Below are 19,557 nucleotides of genomic sequence, written 5' to 3'. Positions count from 1 at the left end.
ATAAAGTTTCTTCTCTCTCTCTCTCTGCACTCACCGCTGCACTATTCTTGCTTAAATTTTGCAGAAGGATCACATTTTGGCATCAACTTCGTTTAGTATGAACTTGGAATGATTAGTCGCCTGTTTTTTAAGACAAAAATGAGAAACCTTTCATCTATGGGAAAAATTGCGTATGGAAAGCCAGCCGTGGCACAGAATTGTGTCGCCGCATGCCGTCATTTAAAGAAAGCAGCATTTCAGGGAGGGCTGCCGCTCCTGGAACAACATGCGCTCCTGGAACAGGTGACTGCCCGCTCTGAAACGCTGCTTTCTGTAGATGACGACAGGTGGTGACACAAGTTTATGCTTGCGCCGTTGCGGCAGCAGCTCGCATCCCCATAAGCTCAGGTAAATTTCCACTTTTTTGTTAGAAACCAGGCAATTAACTATGCGAAGTGTTATACTAAAGGAAGTCAACGCCGAAATGCGACTTTTCTGCAAAATTTGAACAAGAACAGTGCAGCAGTGAGTGCGAAATCTTTTTTTGAACACTGGCAGCCAAATATTTTTTTAAAAAATTATGGGGTTTTACGTGCCAAAACCACTTTCTGATTATGAGGCACACCGTAGTGGAGGACCCTGGAAACTTGGACCACCTAGGGTTCATTAATAACATGCACCTAAATCTAAGTACACAGGTGTTTTCGCATTTCGCCCCCATCGAAATGCGGCCGCCGTGGCCGGGATTCGGTCCCGCGACCTCGTGCTCAGCAGCCCAACACCAGCCAAATATTCAGGACCTTGTATCTATCTATCTATCTATCTATCTATCTATCTATCTATCTATCTATCTATCTATCTATCTATCTATCTATCTATCTATCTATCTATCTATCTATCTATCTATCTATCTATCTATCTATCTATCTATCTATCTATCTATCTATCTATCTATCTATCTATCTATCTATCTATCTATCTATCTATCTATCTATCTATCTATCTATCTATCTATCTATCTATCTATCTATCTATCTATCTATCTATCTATCTATCTATCTATCTATCTATCTATCTATCTATCTATCTATCTATCTATCTATCTATCTATCTATCTATCTATCTATCTATCTATCTATCTATCTATCTATCTATCTATCTATCTATCTATCTATCTATCTATCTATCTATCTATCTATCTATCTATCTATCTATCTATCTATCTATCTATCTATCTATCTATCTATCTATCTATCTATCTATCTATCTATCTATCTATCTATCTATCTATCTATCTATCTATCTATCTATCTATCTATCTATCTATCTATCTATCTATCTATCTATCTATCTATCTATCTATCTATCTATCTATCTATCTATCTATCTATCTATCTATCTATCTATCTATCTATCTATCTATCTATCTATCTATCTATCTATCTATCTATCTATCTATCTATATATATATATATATATATATATATATATATATATATATATATATATATATATATATATATATATATATATATATATATATATATATATATATATATATATATATATATATATATATATATATATAGGGGTTTTCTTCAAAGTTCAGCACGCAGGACCCGGCGTAACATACGCAGGAAAGAGACGACGAACTTTTTTGAAGTCTTCTTTTACTTAACGTTTTCGGCTGGTGGACCAGCCTTCGTCAGAGTACAGTAACGCATGTACAACACATACACAGCTTTAAAGGCACCGTATCACGAGCAGAGGGCGCGCTATCTACACTGACTAGACCATACACTGCGCATCATAAATCATTATCATTGCACATTATAAATGATTATCGATGACACGCATTTTGGAATATACAAAAAATGAAATGCAGATGTGTTCACGATACAAACATGACTCTCAAATAAGTGCCAGCGGTTACAATGGTTATGTGTAGTGAAAACAAAATGACTTACACATGCAGATACAAAGGCGGGATGTTTAGCACATGGCATCTCTAAGTGCAACCTTGAATTATCTAAAAATTGATATGTTAACGTACAACTTCGAGCCACAGCGACATACGTAAAAAAGCCACATGTAAAATAGGAGGCAGAAAAGAGCGCTGAAATCATGTGTGTACACTGTGTGGGAAGTGTATATTTGTGCTCAATCTAAAGTTAGACAGGTTAGTTTTCCTTTGTTTTCATTTATTCCAGACGAGACAGTGTTAAATTTGTGAATCAGGTAAGATTCGCGAAGCTCGCGGTCATGGTTGGTGCGGAATCCAGATACGAGTATTGTTACTTTGAGATTATTAAATGAGTGGCCCGGCATGTTAACATGTTTCGAGAGTGGTAAATTTGGTTGGGATTTGGCATGTGACCTGTGGTTGTTAAGACGGATCCTGAAAGGTGTTTCCGTCTGGCCTATGTATTGCATGTGGCAAGTGCCGCACTCGAGCAAGTAAACAACGTTATATGAATCACAGTTGAAACTGCCTTTAATAGTGAACATGAATTGGCTGGCTGTACTGGTGGCAGTCAATGTAGGCGTTATATGAGCGCAGACTTTGCAACATGGCTTATTGCAGCGGCTGCAACCGGTCGGGTTAGAAGTGGCAATTTTTGAGGACGTTAGTATGTCACCTATGTTTTTTGAACGTTTTGAAATAAACTTTATAATATGGTAGCCATGCCACGCTAAGCTTTTTCCATGTGCCGTAAATGCACTTGCAAAATGGTAGTCATGGGCACTTGGCTTTTATCCAAGGTGCCACCAGCCAACATCAATATACAAACCCCTGTTTTATTACTGCACATCTGTGGCTGGAATTTTGCTGGCACCTTCTTGAATAGTGGAGGAACTTGAAACTGCTAGAAACTCTTAATGTGTTTTTGGGCTGAAAGTTGCAATTCCTTCTACCATGTCCCATATTGGGAATGTTATCGTTGTTGTTATCAGTGGTACCATTATCCTACATTTACAAAATGACTGGAAAAAGCTAATTTTAAAGAGTGTAAATGCTCCTTTTCAAATGTCAGATAAGCTAACAGAGCCAGGTTTGTGTGCAGTGAAACAAACCACCTTTTTCCTGCTGAGGGGTTATCTTGTTGCTGGTCCTTTGTCTTAGCTTTTGCACTTTCATGCAGACACAAAGATGAAATAATTTGTTGATATTTGTCTCATTGTGGTGGTATCCATTGTTCTTTCTTTTTAGTCACCTGTTGGAGATGCTTTGTGTGTTGGCATCATCTCCTTTGTCCTCAACACATACTGGCATTACATCAGCACTGCGTGAGCTGCTTGCAGAGCTCCTCAAAACATGTCCTGGCATGCTGTTTTTGCTTTCCGATCATGAGGCAACCAACTGCCTCCACCGAGCTTTGTTGCAAGTGAGTGTTCAGTTATAGTTCAGTGACAACCAGCCATTGCAGTTATCCCTGGTAATGCATGGACACTCATAAATAGGTGCAGTTTTATTGGCATTTGGGATTTCATCAAAATTCCAATTTTATAGTTTAGCTTTGCATGTAGCTTGATAACAAAGACACACTGGGGTGGGGAATATTGTAAATAGTATCTGAGAGTGGGTACATGGGTTGGGTAGCCAAGTCGCTGCTAGAATTAGTGTCACCATGCTTTTGTTTTCTCAAATAGTGTGCTTTTGCATTTTATTGAATCACTTGTTTGTAATCTTAATTTAGTCATAGCGTTGGGCTACAAAATTGTCAGTGAATATGATGAAAATGCCAAAAAAAAAAACATACATGCCGTATTTACTTGCATAATCAACGCACTTGCATAATGAATGCAGCCCCCATTTTTCCAGTCAAGAAGTGTTCTTTCTCTGTCTCGCATAATGATAGCACCCTGAACTTGCTGCCGTGAAGTAGGAGACACACGGTAAGATTTGGCATCTGATATGGCGTCCGGCTGGTGCGATTGGGTCCAATGTTGTGTTGGCTTCCAATTCGTACTGTGTCTTCTTCTTTTATTGCAATAGCAATTATATGGACGCTCCAGGTGCAGTTTTGCTGTCCTCGTCCTCATCGTTGCCACGCGCCGCATGGTGTAAGTGTGAGTGAAAGCGCGTGTGGGAAGCCAATGATCACGACTCAATCTCGCGCGCCATCTTTCATCATGCAAAAGGCCCCGGGAGGGGTGGCGGCTTTGTATTCTGGCAGCAACTGCATATTGCACAACTGTGCCCGAGGTGTGCCGACTATCGCTGCTCAATCTCCCACGTACAGTGGAGGAAAGCGGGAATGAAGCACGCCGTCTTCCATTGCACGCATTACGCTGGGGGAGGGGAGGGAGGAGGGCGGCATTTTACTCTGGCAGCAATTGCACATCTGTGTTGGGGGCTGAGTCGATGGCAAGCTCATACGTTTGTGCGTCCTATGTTAGTTTGCATTGAAGCTAATGTTTGCAAGTTTATATGGCTGATAAAACTACTATCCTTACTTCATGTAGCTCTCTACACATTTGCTATCGCAATCGATGGTTGACTTTTTTGAAAATTGACTTTTTTAGAGGTGGCCACAGAAAAAAAAAATTACTCAAAATTTTACCCTGCATAATGAGCGCACGTCCCAACTTTACGCATATTTTTCGCGAAAAAAAGTATGTTCATTATGCGAGTAAATACGATATAAGAGGCACACTGCTTGCGTATTGTTATAAGTGAGTTAGTGTGCTGTAGCACAAGTAGCAAGACATGTACGAGAAGGATCAGGGAGACTGAGGGGCTCAATTTTTAATGACAACCACGTGGAGCCACTGGTGATGAAGACATGGAAATTATAAATGGGGCTAAATTTGCAATGAACTTCATATCCTTTAGAAAGTAAATAGCGAGACATATTTTTTCAGAAGTATATTCACTAGGCAGTGTTGTGGCATGCTAATAGTACAAAGCTCTTGTTGGGAATTTTATATAAAGGTTTGCTTCATTTAGATTTTTGAGGTGGTTGTATGGAATAAAAATAAAGCAAATTCCTCTGTAATATTGTGCCTGGCAGAAGTTAAGCACAGGAATAAATTTCTTAGTACTATAAACCTTTTTCATCAAAATGACAATCAAAATTTGTTTCAAGCAGTGCTTCAGCAAAAGCAGGGAGTGCCAAAGGAGCTCTAAGTAATTTGAGAAATGCATTATTTATTCGAATTTTAGCTGGCCCCGATTATAAGCCAACCCCTGAAGGTCCGAAGCCAGAAAAAATAAAGAAACTTACCTCAAATGTAGGCTGAACAAGAAAAGTGAAGGCAGCATTCACAAAATGATAACATCATTTATTTAATATCAAAATGCCGAGTTCACTCTACATCGTCACCACCGCTAGCCAGACCACATGTACGCTTGCGGACGTGCGCAAGCTCACATCCACGTACCCATGCAGGCGCAGACAGTGCGGCATCGCACGCGATGCAACTTGGCGCGATCTCGATGAAGAGCTCCTCTCTGTTATTGCGCACTTATCTTCCTTATCGCTGTCATCTCCTCGTTGCGGCACATGCAAAACCATCTTTCGTTGCCCCTTCTAAAGACAGAAATTTTTCTCATCTACGCTGAGGTTTCTCCTTGCTTACTATGCCTCTGCAGCTAGCACAACTTTTCGTTTGAAAGTGCCACTATAGTGGCATCGTCTGTTTGGTACCATTACAATAATGCCATGCCGGACGCCGATACCATAGAATAAAAAACTAGCTCCGATACAACACAGGTCAAAGCGACAACATCGCTCATGTACTTCACTTGGTTACTGGCCCAGTTGGTAGCAGCTCCAATAATAGGGAGTTTTAGAATAGGGGCCCCAATAGTTTGGGGCCCCAAAGAGCTTTGCGGGTGTTAGCGTTGGGGCACGTAGGACTGAAGAGTTTTAGAATAGGGTTTTACGTTTGCGGATACCGTCTTGCGCTGACAGCGCCACTACGGCGTCAAAGAAAAGCTATTAGAAATAATTAAATAAAGTATACCATTTTGTAATAGGAATAATAACTTTGACTTGCGTGTATTCGCGTTTAATTACAATTTAGAGGTTATTCTGTAAGCAGCAAACAATTAGTTGCGCTTAGTTTTGAGCAAACCAACTTTACTAGCCTTCACCAGCCAAGCTTAGCCGCGTTAGGCCTACCAGCCATAAAATCCACAATCGAATTCAAAATCAGCGGCGTCTAATGAGTCAATCTTCACAACACACGCTAGTTGAGAGAAAGCGATAACCGCAGTCACTTCTCCTAGCTTGCGAACTTCACGCGTTACCGCGAATCGAACCCAGCTTTGTGCTAGGTTAGAGCCGTCGCTTCGATGGGTGCCGCCATGTTTGCCGACGCAAAGTTTTTGGGGCCGCTATTTGGGCTCACGCTAAATCGGTGAAATAGCGTTCCCAACGCAAAACCCAAACGGAGTTTGCGTCTTGCGCATGCGCAGTGGCTTCGACGCTATTTCTTTGGGGCCCCAAAACGTTTGGGGCCCCTATTCTAAAACTCTCTAATGACTTTTCTAGATAGCACTAGCTATGCACTATATTTATCATTTTCAGTTACAAACTGGCACATTTTTTAAAATTCTCGAATCGAAGCTTACCCTAGAGTTTTGTATGTGATTATATGAAAAAAAAAACTATCACCCTAAATTCAGATAAATACGGTAAGTACTTTGGAGCAACATTGCTGGTTTTTGTTAACATAATGCAGTTAATGGTGAATATATTGAATCCAAAGGGGATCCCAAAATAATTCAATGTATCAATTATTTTAAATATATAGTATGCCTATCTGAAGCTTATCCCTGCGTTGGACAGTTTCCTGAGATCGTGAAAAACGGAACTTGCACTGCACTGCCGCCGCTGTGCTGCAAATAAATAAATAAAAAAAAATGGGTCCATGCCAGCTTTCATATACAGTAAATCTTTTACTGCCGAACTATGTTATAAAGTACACAAAGCACACATGAATACTTTTCATAGCAATAAATCTAGATGCTGATAAACAGAAAATTTGCCGATCTGGATATCATGAGTTCATGACTGAAGTTAGAACAGCACAAAGACATAAAAAACAAAAACAGAAGATCCTTTCAGCATGTTAAACAGTCTAACAAATGTGGGAAAGATAATACAACTACGTGAGATTTCATATGCTTATCATATTTATTTTACTTTTTTGTACTGTCAAACCTTACGAGGATTCATTAGAAGTGTGTGCTTTAGAATAAAGAAAAGAAAGAAAGCTCGCAGGCAAGCATAAAAGTGTGGCGGAAACCACAAAAAGACAGCAAATTGCATAGTGGATGTGTATGCATCTAGGCTCACCTAACACAGTAAGTTATTACAACGGGCTAGACAAAGACGGCAAAAAAAGGTGGGACGAAGACAAACACTGTCTTCGTCGCACCGTCTTTGCCGTTCTTTGTCTCGTTTTTCACTGATTAAACAAGATTATTTAATACAGAGACGACTGTGACTCAGACATAAACAACAATCTACACATAATAATGTAAGATATCATTCAAACAAAATTATGTACAGCATATCAGAAATAGAAAGCATTTTCAAAGGTATGAAAAACATTAAAATGTGACGCACCTGCAAACTCTTTGGGATGGAAAGTTTTAACACAGAAAGCACTGCCATTTTTGCTTGTTCGAGGAATTCATGTATTGTTTAACAATAATAAAATTTACTATTATGCATACAAGGAGCATCTTTTTTAAACTCAGAAGCTTAGTAGTGAAAAAATTAAGTGCATGACACTTGAAACTACGCACTTTTAGTGCTTTGGCTACAAGAGCCATATATCGAGACGGAAATATGCACACATATGTACATATTTAGATGCGGACATTGCCACAACAAATGATTTTTTATAACACTATAGCCAGTACTTGCACTTAGTGACAGCAGAATAGTGAATGATTTTTGTCTGTTTATACATAAATACATTCAATTTAATGCTGTAAGAGTCTTTAATACTGACTGCTAGTGAGTGGCTAAAGCATATAGACGCTGCCCCCTAACAGGGGACACTCGTCGTCTTCTCAGGACCAAAATAAAAGTTCTTTGTCTGTCGGTCTGTCTGCTGCTGAGCCTGAGGTCGGTGTTCGAGTCATGCTACAATGATCGGCATTAACTTCTGGTGTTGCCTGTGTACAGCAGCAATCATCGCAAGGCGTAAAAACGTTCGCATGGATAGGACGACAACACATGCGAGCAAATGTGTGCGGCATACATGCACCAATTCACCATTCTGGATTTGCAATTTTTCCAACCACTGACTGCTAGCTGCAGGCGTGAGATCTGAAATCCTCAAATATGGCCTTTGTTTGCAGTGACACTTTTTTTCGCGTGTATGGCTTTCCCCTCACTTCAGGGCTTGTTGGCACCTGTAAATAAAACATGTTCAGAGATTCTAGTGACACAAATAGAGATAGATGTAGTGTTCATACCTCAATAGCTGAGCAGGTGCCTCCAGGCAGGCTGTGAAAATGGCAAACGAACTGACACGGCACCAATGCTTTGCCGCCATTAAAATCATCGAACGATGGCTGTAACTTAGATAGGATTGGATTGCTGCAGGACACTGTCACATACACTGTCGTCAAACAGCATGCGATGCTAAGGCTTTCTGACATGTGAACACAAGTATAAATAGTTTTATTGAAACACTTTTATTATATACAAAATTAGGCAATGAAATAAGTACTTGTTTTGTGAATAAGTGGTGTCCAAAAACTAATCGTCTATGATATTGTTGTGCCCACAAAAGGCGTTACTTTGAAGTCGGGTAGAGTTAGCAGCGATGGCCTGGATCAGCTGAGCGCCTGGCGAGATTCAGCCAGCCAGCCACACGTCGTCTTCCTCATTCACCACTCTCCGGTGCCTCCGCATACTGTTTGTTGAGGCGTGAACCCACTTTGCTCCTAAGAGTGTCACATTCGTGAACCCACTATGCACCTAAGAGCGTAACATATCCCTCCGCGCAGACGAAGCCCGCCAGGCAAGTCATACAGGCTGTCGAGAAATAAACGGCTTTAAACGGGCGACATGCGAAAGTTCAGTCTTTGCTGACCGTCGGCCATTTGATGTGAGACGTGCTATGCGGTAGGTTAATTCGCTGATGCGCTCCGTAATAACATAGGGTCCAACATAGTGGGCCAGCAGTTTTTCACATAGTCCACGTTTCCTGGTTGGTTTCCAGAGCAACACTAAATCACCAGGGTCATATATCACGTGTGGGCGTCGGCGGTCGTAGCGTGCCTTCGAGCGGTCTTGTGAAAGAAGAGTGCGTAAAGAAGCAAGTCGTCGGGCTTCTTCAGCAAGACAGACTGTCTCTGATATACAAAGATTATCGTGGCTGGAAAAAGGGAAGATAGTGTCTAGTGTATAACGAGGCGGACGAGCGTAAAGAAGAAAGGGACTGTAGCCCGTAACTTCATGCTTTGAGGTGTTAAATGCGTACGTAATGAAAGGTAGCACGCTGTCCCAGTTCTTATGATCTGACTCGACATACATGGACAGCATGTTAGTAAGAGTTCTGTTCGTGCGTTCCGTAAGGCCATTTGTTTGGGGATGATACGGGGTGGAATGTCGAAACCTTGAAGCACATAGACGAAGCATCTCTTCGACCACGTCTGCAGTGAACTGCCGCCTACGATCGCTGATGATGACTCTGGGAGGTCCATGTCGGAGAATGACAAAACGCAGCAGAAAAATACACACTTCGGTTGCAGTAGCCGATGGTATTGCAGCTGTCTCACAGTAGCGTGTCAAGTGATCGGCACACATGATAATCCAGCGATTCCCATTGGATGAACGCGGGAAAGGACCGAGGAGGTCGATGCCAACTTGTTCAAAGGGAGTGCTGGGGGGTGGCACTGGATGGAGTTGACCAGGAGGAGCACTCGTCGAACGCTTATAACGTTGACACTCGCTGCAGCTGGACACATACTGGGCGGTCGTCTGGCGCATTTTAGGCCAGTAGAACCTTTCTTGAAGGCGGTAGAGAGTTCGCGCAGAACCCAAATGTCCAGATGTTGGATCGTCATGCATAGCGCGCAAGACGGAGACACGGAGACTCTCCGGGACCACCAGAAGATATCGTGGGCCTGTAGTAGAATAGTTCTTTTTGTAAAGAACCCCATCACGAACACAGAAACGAGTGGATGGTGCTGATTGCCTTGCAGTAATGAGCAGTGGTTCTAAAGTTCTGTCTTTTTGTTGCTCGATCTTGAAGGTATTTATATCAGGAAATCCCGGCTCCAGTGATGCAATATAGCAGTCGAAGTTGTCCGTCGTTGGAAGCGGCATGCGCGAGAGGCAGTCAGCGTCGGCGTGTCGGCGGCCGCTTTTATAAGAAACGGTAAAGTTATATTCCTGTAAACGGAGTGTCCAACGCGCAAGCCGGCCCGACGGATCACGGAGATTAACCAGCCAGCAGAGAGAATGATGGTCTGTCACCACAGTGAAGGGGCGCCCGTACAGGTACGACCGGAAGCGCTGTACTGCGAAAATAACTGCAAGACATTCTTGCTCTGTAACGGTGTAGTTACGCTCGGACTTACTTAAAGAACGACTTGCATAGGCGATGACGTGTTCTTTGGTGTCGACGCGTTGAATAAGGACAGCGCCGATGCCAATACCGCTAGCGTCCGTTTGAACTTCTGTGGGAGCCGTATGGTCGAAGTGTCGGAGAATGGGGTGAGACGTCAGCCGAGACTTCAGCTCACGAAAACTAGCTTCACATTCAGGAGTCCATTCAAAGGGAATGCCCTTCTGGAGGAGGCATGTCAGCGGATACGCGATGTTGGCAAATCCACGAATAAACCGGCGGAAGTACGAGCAAAGCCCTAGGAAACTGCGTACAGTCAAACCCCGTTACAACGAACACCACATTAACGAACATTTCAGATTAACGAACTTTTATGAAATCCCGTGCCGACTTCTTATAGTTTCAATGTAAAAATATTTCACTACTACGAACTTCAGAATAACGATCGTTATTTAATTTCCGTGTCATCTTAACAACACCTCAGTACTACGAACTCATATCCCGAAATGTGAGGATTCTTAGATTTCAGTGTATCTGTCACGGCAGTCGGAGCTCTAAGCTAGCAGACGACGCAGCGCGAAGAGCGGGCTGCCTTGCAACTTGCTTCCCGCAAAAACCTGAGATGGCGCGGAAGGAGAAAGATGCGGGCGGAGGCTTTTTTTTCCTTCTCCGTTGTGGAGGCAACGACGCACCAGGTTTTGTGAGTGGAGAGGCGGGGAGCATGGGCTCGTAAAACCTGAGACGGTGCGGCAGAAGAAAAAAGTAGTAGTAATTAACGCTGAAGTGGGCCTTTTTTTTTTTTCCTGTTGCGGAGGTGACGACGCATCACGTTTTTCTTGCTTGTTTTCTCAGTTGTTCGCGTGCTGTCACCCGTATCAGGCCTGTCCATCTTGTTTTTCTTCTGGTTATATTATTGTGTTAGAAGTGCGTGCCAGCGTTCGCGTTGCCATGAGCTCAACAACTCTAACCACGGCGAAGAAGCGAAAGCAGTTTTCTTTGAGCGAGAGAGTATAGATTCTTCGCGAGATAGAAGACGGGAAGAAACAATCCGTCGTGGCTAAAGAACGTGGACTGGCGCGGTCGACGATCGCCACGATTCTGAAAGATAAGGAGAAAATCTTTAAGCACCAGCAAGAATCTTGCTGCACGTTACGGCAGCACCCGAAGACCGCGACGAGTCCGTGTCGGCCACAGATGCGTTGGACTGCTTGCGAAAACTCCGCATATTTATAGCCAAAAGCGGCACAGCGACCGAAGGCGTGCATAAGAATGCGGACGGTCTGGAATCGTTCGTGCTGCAGAGTCTGTGCTGCACCCGTCAGAAGACGATCACGGACTATATCAAATAAATGTGCCTTGTCTGATGATCACGTGTGCATTGTGTGAGAAACGAGTTCAAGGAGGTACCGTTTCAAAGGTAGGACGCTTGCGTTACTGAAATGCTATTGTTATGGCTAATTTTTGGGCTTTCACTATAACGACCTTTCAGAATAACGAACATTTTCCCGCGGTCCCCTGAAGTTCGTTGTACCGAGATTTCACTGTAGCTCTTTTACATGGCGAGGTTGCTTGAAGGCTTCCACCGTAGCAGTCTTCGCTGGATCAGGTCGTATACCGTCCTTATCCACTAGGTGTCCCAGAACGAGTGTTTGGCGCTCTCCAAAATGGCACTTCTTCGAGTTGAGGACCAAACCCGCTTTGTCCAAGCAGTCTAGCACAAGATCGAGACGTGCGTTGTGCTCACTGAACGTGCGCCCGAAAATCACTACATCATCTAGATAGCACATGCATACTTCCCACTTCAAACCACGCAGGATGTTGTCCATGAAGCGCTCGAAAGTTGCAGGCGCATTACAGAGCCCGAACGGCATCACATTAAATTCAAAAAGTCCATCTGGTGTTACAAATGCCGTTTTCTCCTTGTCTGCCTCGTGCATCGGAATCTGCCAGTACCCCGACCTCAAGTCAACAGACGAAAAGTAAGACGCTGATGAGAGGCAGTCGATAGCATCATCAATACGCGGAAGAGGATATACGTCCTTTTTAGTGATGGTGTTGAGGCGGCGGTAGTCAACACAAAATCGCCATGAACCATCTTTCTTTCTAACCAGGATCACTGGCGCTGCCCACGGACTACAGGATTCTTGGATTACATTCTTATTTAGCATTTCGTGGACTTGGTCATTGATCACCTTGCGTTCCGATGGTTAGACTCTGTATGGTTTCTGTCGCAGCGGTTGGGCAGATCCCGTATCTATGCGATGGTGTATACGAGAAGGAGGAAACAATGGTGGCCCCTCTTGCTGGAAGAAGTCAAACAGTCGGGCATGTTTTAGCAGAATATTCGCCACTTCGTGACGCTGCTTAGTGCTGAGCGACTTGTTTACCATAGTCAGAAATGAGGAGTGCGCCGCAGGGCAGACATTAGCGAAATGGCGCTCATCTGCAGAATCAAGGGCCTCTTTAAGAATGGCGAGCGATAGCACGTGATCTTCATGGTAGGCGGCAAGTTTCAGACCCTGTGGTAGTATTGCAGGTTCACTGGAACAGTTTACGGCCCATAAGTTGGTGCGTCCCTGAACAACTGACAGCGTGCAATACGGTATCAGTACATTCCTCTTGATGCAACTCAGGTGAACGGGCTCCACGGTAGCGTCAAACGTTCTGTTGGTGGTGGGGAAACAGGCGACTGAAACACACGTTGCGGATAACAGAGGCACAACGGTATCCCGGGATACACAAAGCACACTTTCACGATACGGTGGGCCTTCCATAAACGCAGCAGAAAAGCTCGTACCTACACTGATTTCACCCGTTTTGCAGTCGACAGTGGCACCACACAGTTTCAAAAAAATCAAGGCCCAGGATTACGTCATGCGTAGAATGAGGTAGAACAGCGAACTCCGCGTTAAATATTTGACCACCCAAGGTTACGTCTACATTACACACACCCACAGGATACAACAACTCCCCACTCACTCCGCGAAACGTATCGGCACGGTCCCAGCGAAACATCACCTTTCGTCCTAGGAGGCTTTTAAACGCCAGACTCATCACTGAAACGGTTGCTCCCGTGTCCACTAAGGCCATGGATGAAACCCCGTCAATTAATACAAACACCTTATTCTTAAACATACAAATGGTTGGAGGTATCTCTGTCGACAGTGAAGATTGTCCAGCGACCTCACCTCCAACGGCCGTGCTGGCTAGTTTCCGGAGGTGGCGACGGGTATCGACGCCGCAGAGAGGACGATCGGCTTACACGAGGAGCGGGTGGTGGTGTCAAGCTGTGATCGGATGCTGGAGAACGGTTCCGCAGCGGCTCCGGGTGCTGGTGAGGCAAGCGTGCTAAGTGTGTGCGAGGGCGAGTATGTTTCGCCCAGAGGAGCGCGGTACCGCCTAGACATCGTCGATCGGTCGAACCTCGGTGGTTGGCGGCGATTGCAGTACCTGGCAATGTGACCCAAGTCGCCACAGCTATAACACACAGGTAAACGACGATCGATGAACTGCCCTTCGAAGCGCTCAGCCGTGGGGGGTCGTGTAGCAGAGCGAAGCGGCTGAGCCTGCTGCACAGGAGGAACGGTCGGTCTGCGTGCAAACCTGCTGGGGCGAGGGTGTTCTGCAGGTCGGTGTTCGGTCGTAAATGTGTCCTCACGTGGCCATGGAGCACCTCTGCGGTTGACGTCTGTGACACATACCGCTGGTTGCCAGGAAGCGCAGGGTGCGGCAGGCGCCATGTGTTGCGGGTAATAAGCGCCAGGTTGTCGTATGACGTCGCGCGCAAGTTCCTGGTGCCGCAGCAGTTCCTCACGCACGATCTGCCGTATAGTAGACGGAAGATCGGCAGACGGGCTCTCATCGACGCTGGCAATGGTTGTCACATTCGCCAGGTGTCCAAACTTTGGCACAATGCGACGTGTTTTCAACGTCTCAAACGTACGGCAATGACGCACGACATCTGAGACGGAAGCAACGTGTTCCCGACTTATGAGGAAATTGTATACATCTTCTGCAATTCCTTTGAGGAGATGTCCGACTCGGTCTTCCTCGGACATCTGCGGATTTACGATTTTGCACAGCTTGAGGATTTCCTCTATGTATATAGTGCATGTTTCTCCAGGAGCTTGAGCTCTTTGGGCAAGTTTTCTCTCGGCGCGTTTCTGTTTGGTGTGGGTGTCGCCAAAACACTTCTTAATTTCCTCGACAGAGTGCTCCCACGTTGTTAGGGAGTCTTCGTGGTTTTCATACCACATCAGCGCTGTCTCACTCAGAAAGAGCGCGACATATTCAAGCTGAGTGACAGAATCCCAACGGTTGTAGCGGCACACCCTTGCGTAGTGCATCAGCCACTCGTCGACGTCTTCGCCCACTTTTCCCGCGAATGAGTGTGGTTCCATGTAGTGCCGCAATGGTCCAACTGGCGCTGACCTTTGAGAAGGTGAAACTAGAGCTGGCATTTGTCCACCACCGTCCTGAGCCATAGGGAAGGTCGTTGGCAAGAGACCGGCAAGACGACGGCTCCGGCGAAGTTCTGGATGTTGCGACTCCGTGGTACGTCCTGTCGTACCTCGCACCTCCACCACTCTGTTGCGCCCACAAAAGGCGTTACTTTGAAGTCGGGTAGAGTTAGCAGCGATGGCCTGGATCAGCTGAGCACCTGGCGAGATTCAGCCAGCCAGCCACACGTCGTCTTCCTCGTTCACCACTCTCCGGTGCCCCGCATACTGTTTGTTGAGGCGTGAACCCACTATGCTCCTAAGAGCGTCACATTCGTGAACCCACTATGCACCTAAGAGCGTAACAATATGTTTCCGGCTCCCGAAATCACTTCTGCTGAATTCAAATACTAAAATTATAGGAAAAGCATAGCCTTAGAGATTGTCTGCCACTGCATGCTGTCTAGGGTGTATTTTTTGCTTCTGTAATCATTTATGTAGCCAGTGAAAGCATAGCCTTTGAATCTGTTACGCATCATACTGCAGTTGCCCAAATATTAAAATCTGCATAACTGTTGTCTTAAGTTACGAGGATGTGTCAGCGACTCATTTTGCCTTGTAAAAAAAACTCATATTATGTGTTGAATAGAGTGTAGAAACCTGAAAATGTAAAATGAGTTATGAACCCTAGAATTTCCAACTATATTTTTTTCATATTAGGACATTGATCCACGTCCTAACTTATGTCCTAGGCATGCCCGTTTATGTATAGCTAGGGGACATTCAAAACAGGATAATATATATATCAAAACGTTTATTCAAAAAAATAAAGTGCAGAAAGCGATGGATATCTGTGGTTGCTTGAGCAGTTTGGCATCCCATAGCCAGAGCCACTCAGACTAAAGATAAAAAATCATCCACGCTTTCTTGTGTGGAATGCGTATCGGAGCAGGAGTTCTTTTGTGTCCTTGAAGCATAGCGGCTCTTGCTGATAACGAATGGCAGCAGTGTACATGAGCCATCCATATGCACAGCGAGCAAAACTGAGGGCAACCGGCTAATTTTTTCTCCGTGGCATGTACTGCCCATCACATTCAATCTCTTGTTTGACAGCATCTGCCTAAACAGAGCCATTTCAAATTAGTCAGCATTAAATATTTCCGATGGCGTCAAAATGATAGTGCTTCTGCTAGAACTGCACTTCTTGCAGGGGTGCAGCACACCGTGGCACAATGCAGCATTCGGTATATTGAATGTGGCAGTGAGTGGAAGTTCAATGTAAGCGTAATACATCGCTATACTTTTGCATTAGATTTTCAAGAGGAGTTTACAACTACAGTTTACAGTTAGGTATAGAAAACAATTCAATATATCCGAGTTTTATATATCAGGGATCGACTGTAGCTTTTTTTTTTTAGATGCTCAAGATGCCAGCCTCTTGTTTTATAAAAAAGTAATTGGGTGTTATGTACATTACATGAATGCACTAGAGCCTTTGTAGCAAGCAAAAAATCATACTTTGTGATTTTCAAGCATCATTTCATGGACAAAATTTATGACAAGCAGAGGCAGGTGGCTGTCTAATGAAATGGAACTGCTGCACTATATCTCGTCCTTTTGGCAAACCCACACAGGTTATTTTCACTGGAGGACCTCAGTGGACATGACGTACAAAATAAACAAAGAGCTTAAGTTACATTGTAATTAAAGCCCAGTATTAAAAAGTGCCTGGCAAGGATTCTGTAGCTATGAAGCTTTTGTTCCTTTTTCACTATGAAAAGGCAGAAAAGGAACGCTTTGCAAAGCTAATGCAAAATGGTGCATCTAATTGCCTCACTGCATGTGCCAAATTGCATAACATGCTCCCTTTATTCGATCACTTCCTTAGAACTATGGGGATGCAGTGATTAGAAGACCTGGCTTCCAATGAGTAGTCACGAGTTTTAACCTTGCTCAGAAACAAGCATTTTTTTGGAACTGAGTATTTCTTTGCAATGTTTCTTGAGACCACACATGACAAACTTCTGGCTAAGTGGCGTTTAGTGATCTTTGGGATGGCTGTCGCCATTAAAACTGGTTTGAGGTGCGTCTCTGTTTAAGAAATGCCTTTTCTTACAATGAGGCTTGCTCTTTATGTATGGCACCCTGCAAGGACCAAAGTTGTCTTCCCCTAATGTTTTTCTTGCATCATTCAGGATGAATCGGGAATGGAGGGCCTAGAAGACACTGTTTGTCATCAGGTTGGCATCCATTTAGTGTATCACCTGCAAGCACTGAAACACATAGACTCGCTCCTTGCGTTCCACACCAGAGGTGAGTTGCATGTTACTTCTGTTGCTTTTGAAGGTACTTCAAATTTTGTATTTCTGGAGCCAAGTGCTCATGCAACATAGCAAGGTTGGCAAAATGCCTGAGATGTCTTGTTTTGTTCCATATCTGCCTCAGAGAGCATGTAATGTTTCAGTATTGAACTTCTGTAGGACAAATTTTCTGTGTTGGATAATTTCCTATTAGCATTTCATTTTTTATAGTTTATTTTCACCAGTTGTGTTAACTTTTTCCTTACTGGGCATAAAATATCCTAATTTGATTGACAGCTTTTCAGCATGTTATGAAAGCTTTCTTTAGGAACTCTTCCGTGAGAAATGCCAGGCACCGAATTAGGTGAAGATGGAACTTTTACTTTTGGTCATATTTGGCTATATTCGGCACATTGGGTAGCCTCAAAAAATAAAACTTCAATGGGAAGTATTGTCAAAACCTGTCTCCACTACTTCTTGCACTTCTCAATTCAAACAACACGAAATTTGCATTTTTGTCGACATGGCTACATAATCTTAAAATGACAGCAGCAGAGAAAAGACAGGAACTTTTTTCATGTTGTCAAATTTTCCTCTGCCGCATCTACACTGCTTTAACGATGCCTCAAACATTGGCACATTCAAGAGTATGCAATCTGTGTATTATTTTGTTACAACTAATATGAAGTGCAAGTTCACATTTTGCCTACGGTGGGTTTCTCTTATGTGTGGAGTTTTCACTCGTCCAAAAGCGTGCAATTAATTCTAGATTGGCCTTCTGCAGAAGCTTGACTAGCAGTCTCAGCTCTTCTGTTTTGAAACAGCCAGGGAATTGTCCTTATTTGTTAATAGTGAAACTGCAAAGCATATGAAGGCTCCAGTATCATTTCACCGTGCTATAATGGCCATGTTGCTGGCTATCTCTACTGGACAAAAAGGTAGGGCTTACAGAGGGGGATTTACTGAGCACTGTAAGAGTCGTCGGACGGTCCCATCGCTGTCAACCAGATGTAGAGTCGTCGGACGATCTCGCTGCTGCCACCATTTGAAGGAGTTGACGGTCGTAGAGATGAACTCGGTGAACAGGGTTTATTTAAATAATTTACATCTTAGACCAGACATATTGTCACCCAGCTATGACAACTAAAACAGTTTAGCACCGACAGATTAAGAAAAAACGTCTGCCTGTAGTGATGGCTGGTCCTCTGAGAGCCCGCGCGCAACCACGAACTTCATCGTTCTTGCCTTAAGGGTCCCGTTTCAACACGTGCAAACCTATTTCGCATCATTGCTCCCCTCTCAAAAGCGACCGGCCCGGTCGCTTCAAGGGCAGCGGGCGCACACTATGGGCAAGAGTGCCAACATGAAAAGACAAAAAAACAAAAAACAAAAACATAGAGGAATGTACACAATGCGGAAGCAGTTTGTGAGGGTTGCTTAGCCCTGGCGTACGTAGTACGGCTTCATCCGTACTACGTGGACGACTTCAGCACGGGGACGGCGTCGGTTCGAGCCAGGATCAGAGGTTTGAGGCACCACCTCGTAGTTCACATCACTGAGGCGGCGTACAACTTCGTAGGGGCCGAAGTAGCGGCGCAACAATTTCTCGGAGAGCCTGCGGTGTCGGATAGGTGTCCACACCCACACGCGGTCGCCTGGTAAGTACTGGACATTCTGTCGGGTCCGGTTGTAACATTAGGTGTCGGTATTCTGCTGGGTGCGGATGCGATTCCGAGCAAGCTGGCGAGCTTCCTCGGCTTTCTCGACGAAATCTTCAGTGTTGTCATTCCTTGTGGTTCCGTGGTCTACCGGGAGCATGGCATCTAAGGGAGTTGTAACGCGACGTCCGTAAACAAGCTCGAATGGTGTAAACTCGGTGGTCTCCTGCACAGCGGTATTGTAAGCAAACGTGACATATGGCAAAATTTCATCCCATGTTTTGTGTTCCACATCAATGTACATGGAGAGCATGTCGGCTAATGTTCTGTTTAGGCGCTCTGTTAAGCCGTTAGTTTGGGGATGATAGGCTGTGGTCTTTCGGTGGTCGGTGTGCGTCAGGGTGACGACGTGTTGCAATAACTCCGCTGTAAACGCCGCACCGCGGTCATTAATGAGTACAGCGGGTGCACCGTGGCGAAGCACGATGTTGTGGACGAAGAAGCTGGCGACTTCAGCAGCAGTTCCCCGCGGCACAGCTTTCGTCTCCGCATAGCGAGTTAAATAGTCAGTTGCCACGATTATCCACTTATTTTGCAAGGAGGACGTGGGGAACGGCCCAAGAAGGTCCATTCCCACTT

The 19,557-nt window shown here is 44.5% G+C and overlaps 1 protein-coding gene across 5 annotated transcripts in view; it reads left to right on the top strand.

Annotated features, from left to right (window-relative positions):
- Positions 1–19,557, top strand: part of vir (VIR_N domain-containing protein) — a 338,801-nt gene that overhangs the window by 141,697 nt on the left and 177,547 nt on the right. For all 5 annotated transcript variants that reach the window (XM_065439604.1, XM_065439605.1, XM_065439603.1 and 2 more), the window contains 2 exons: positions 3,191–3,365; positions 17,156–17,273. In XM_065439604.1, the coding sequence (XP_065295676.1) occupies positions 3,191–3,365; positions 17,156–17,273 (293 nt within the window). The remainder of the gene's footprint in view (positions 1–3,190; positions 3,366–17,155; positions 17,274–19,557) is intronic.

The sequence above is a fragment of the Dermacentor albipictus genome, chromosome 1, assembly GCF_038994185.2.
Source record: "Dermacentor albipictus isolate Rhodes 1998 colony chromosome 1, USDA_Dalb.pri_finalv2, whole genome shotgun sequence".
Taxonomy (NCBI): domain Eukaryota; kingdom Metazoa; phylum Arthropoda; class Arachnida; order Ixodida; family Ixodidae; genus Dermacentor; species Dermacentor albipictus.
The sequence above is the reverse complement of the archived record's forward strand: the minus strand, read 5'-3'. Positions and strand labels throughout refer to the sequence as shown.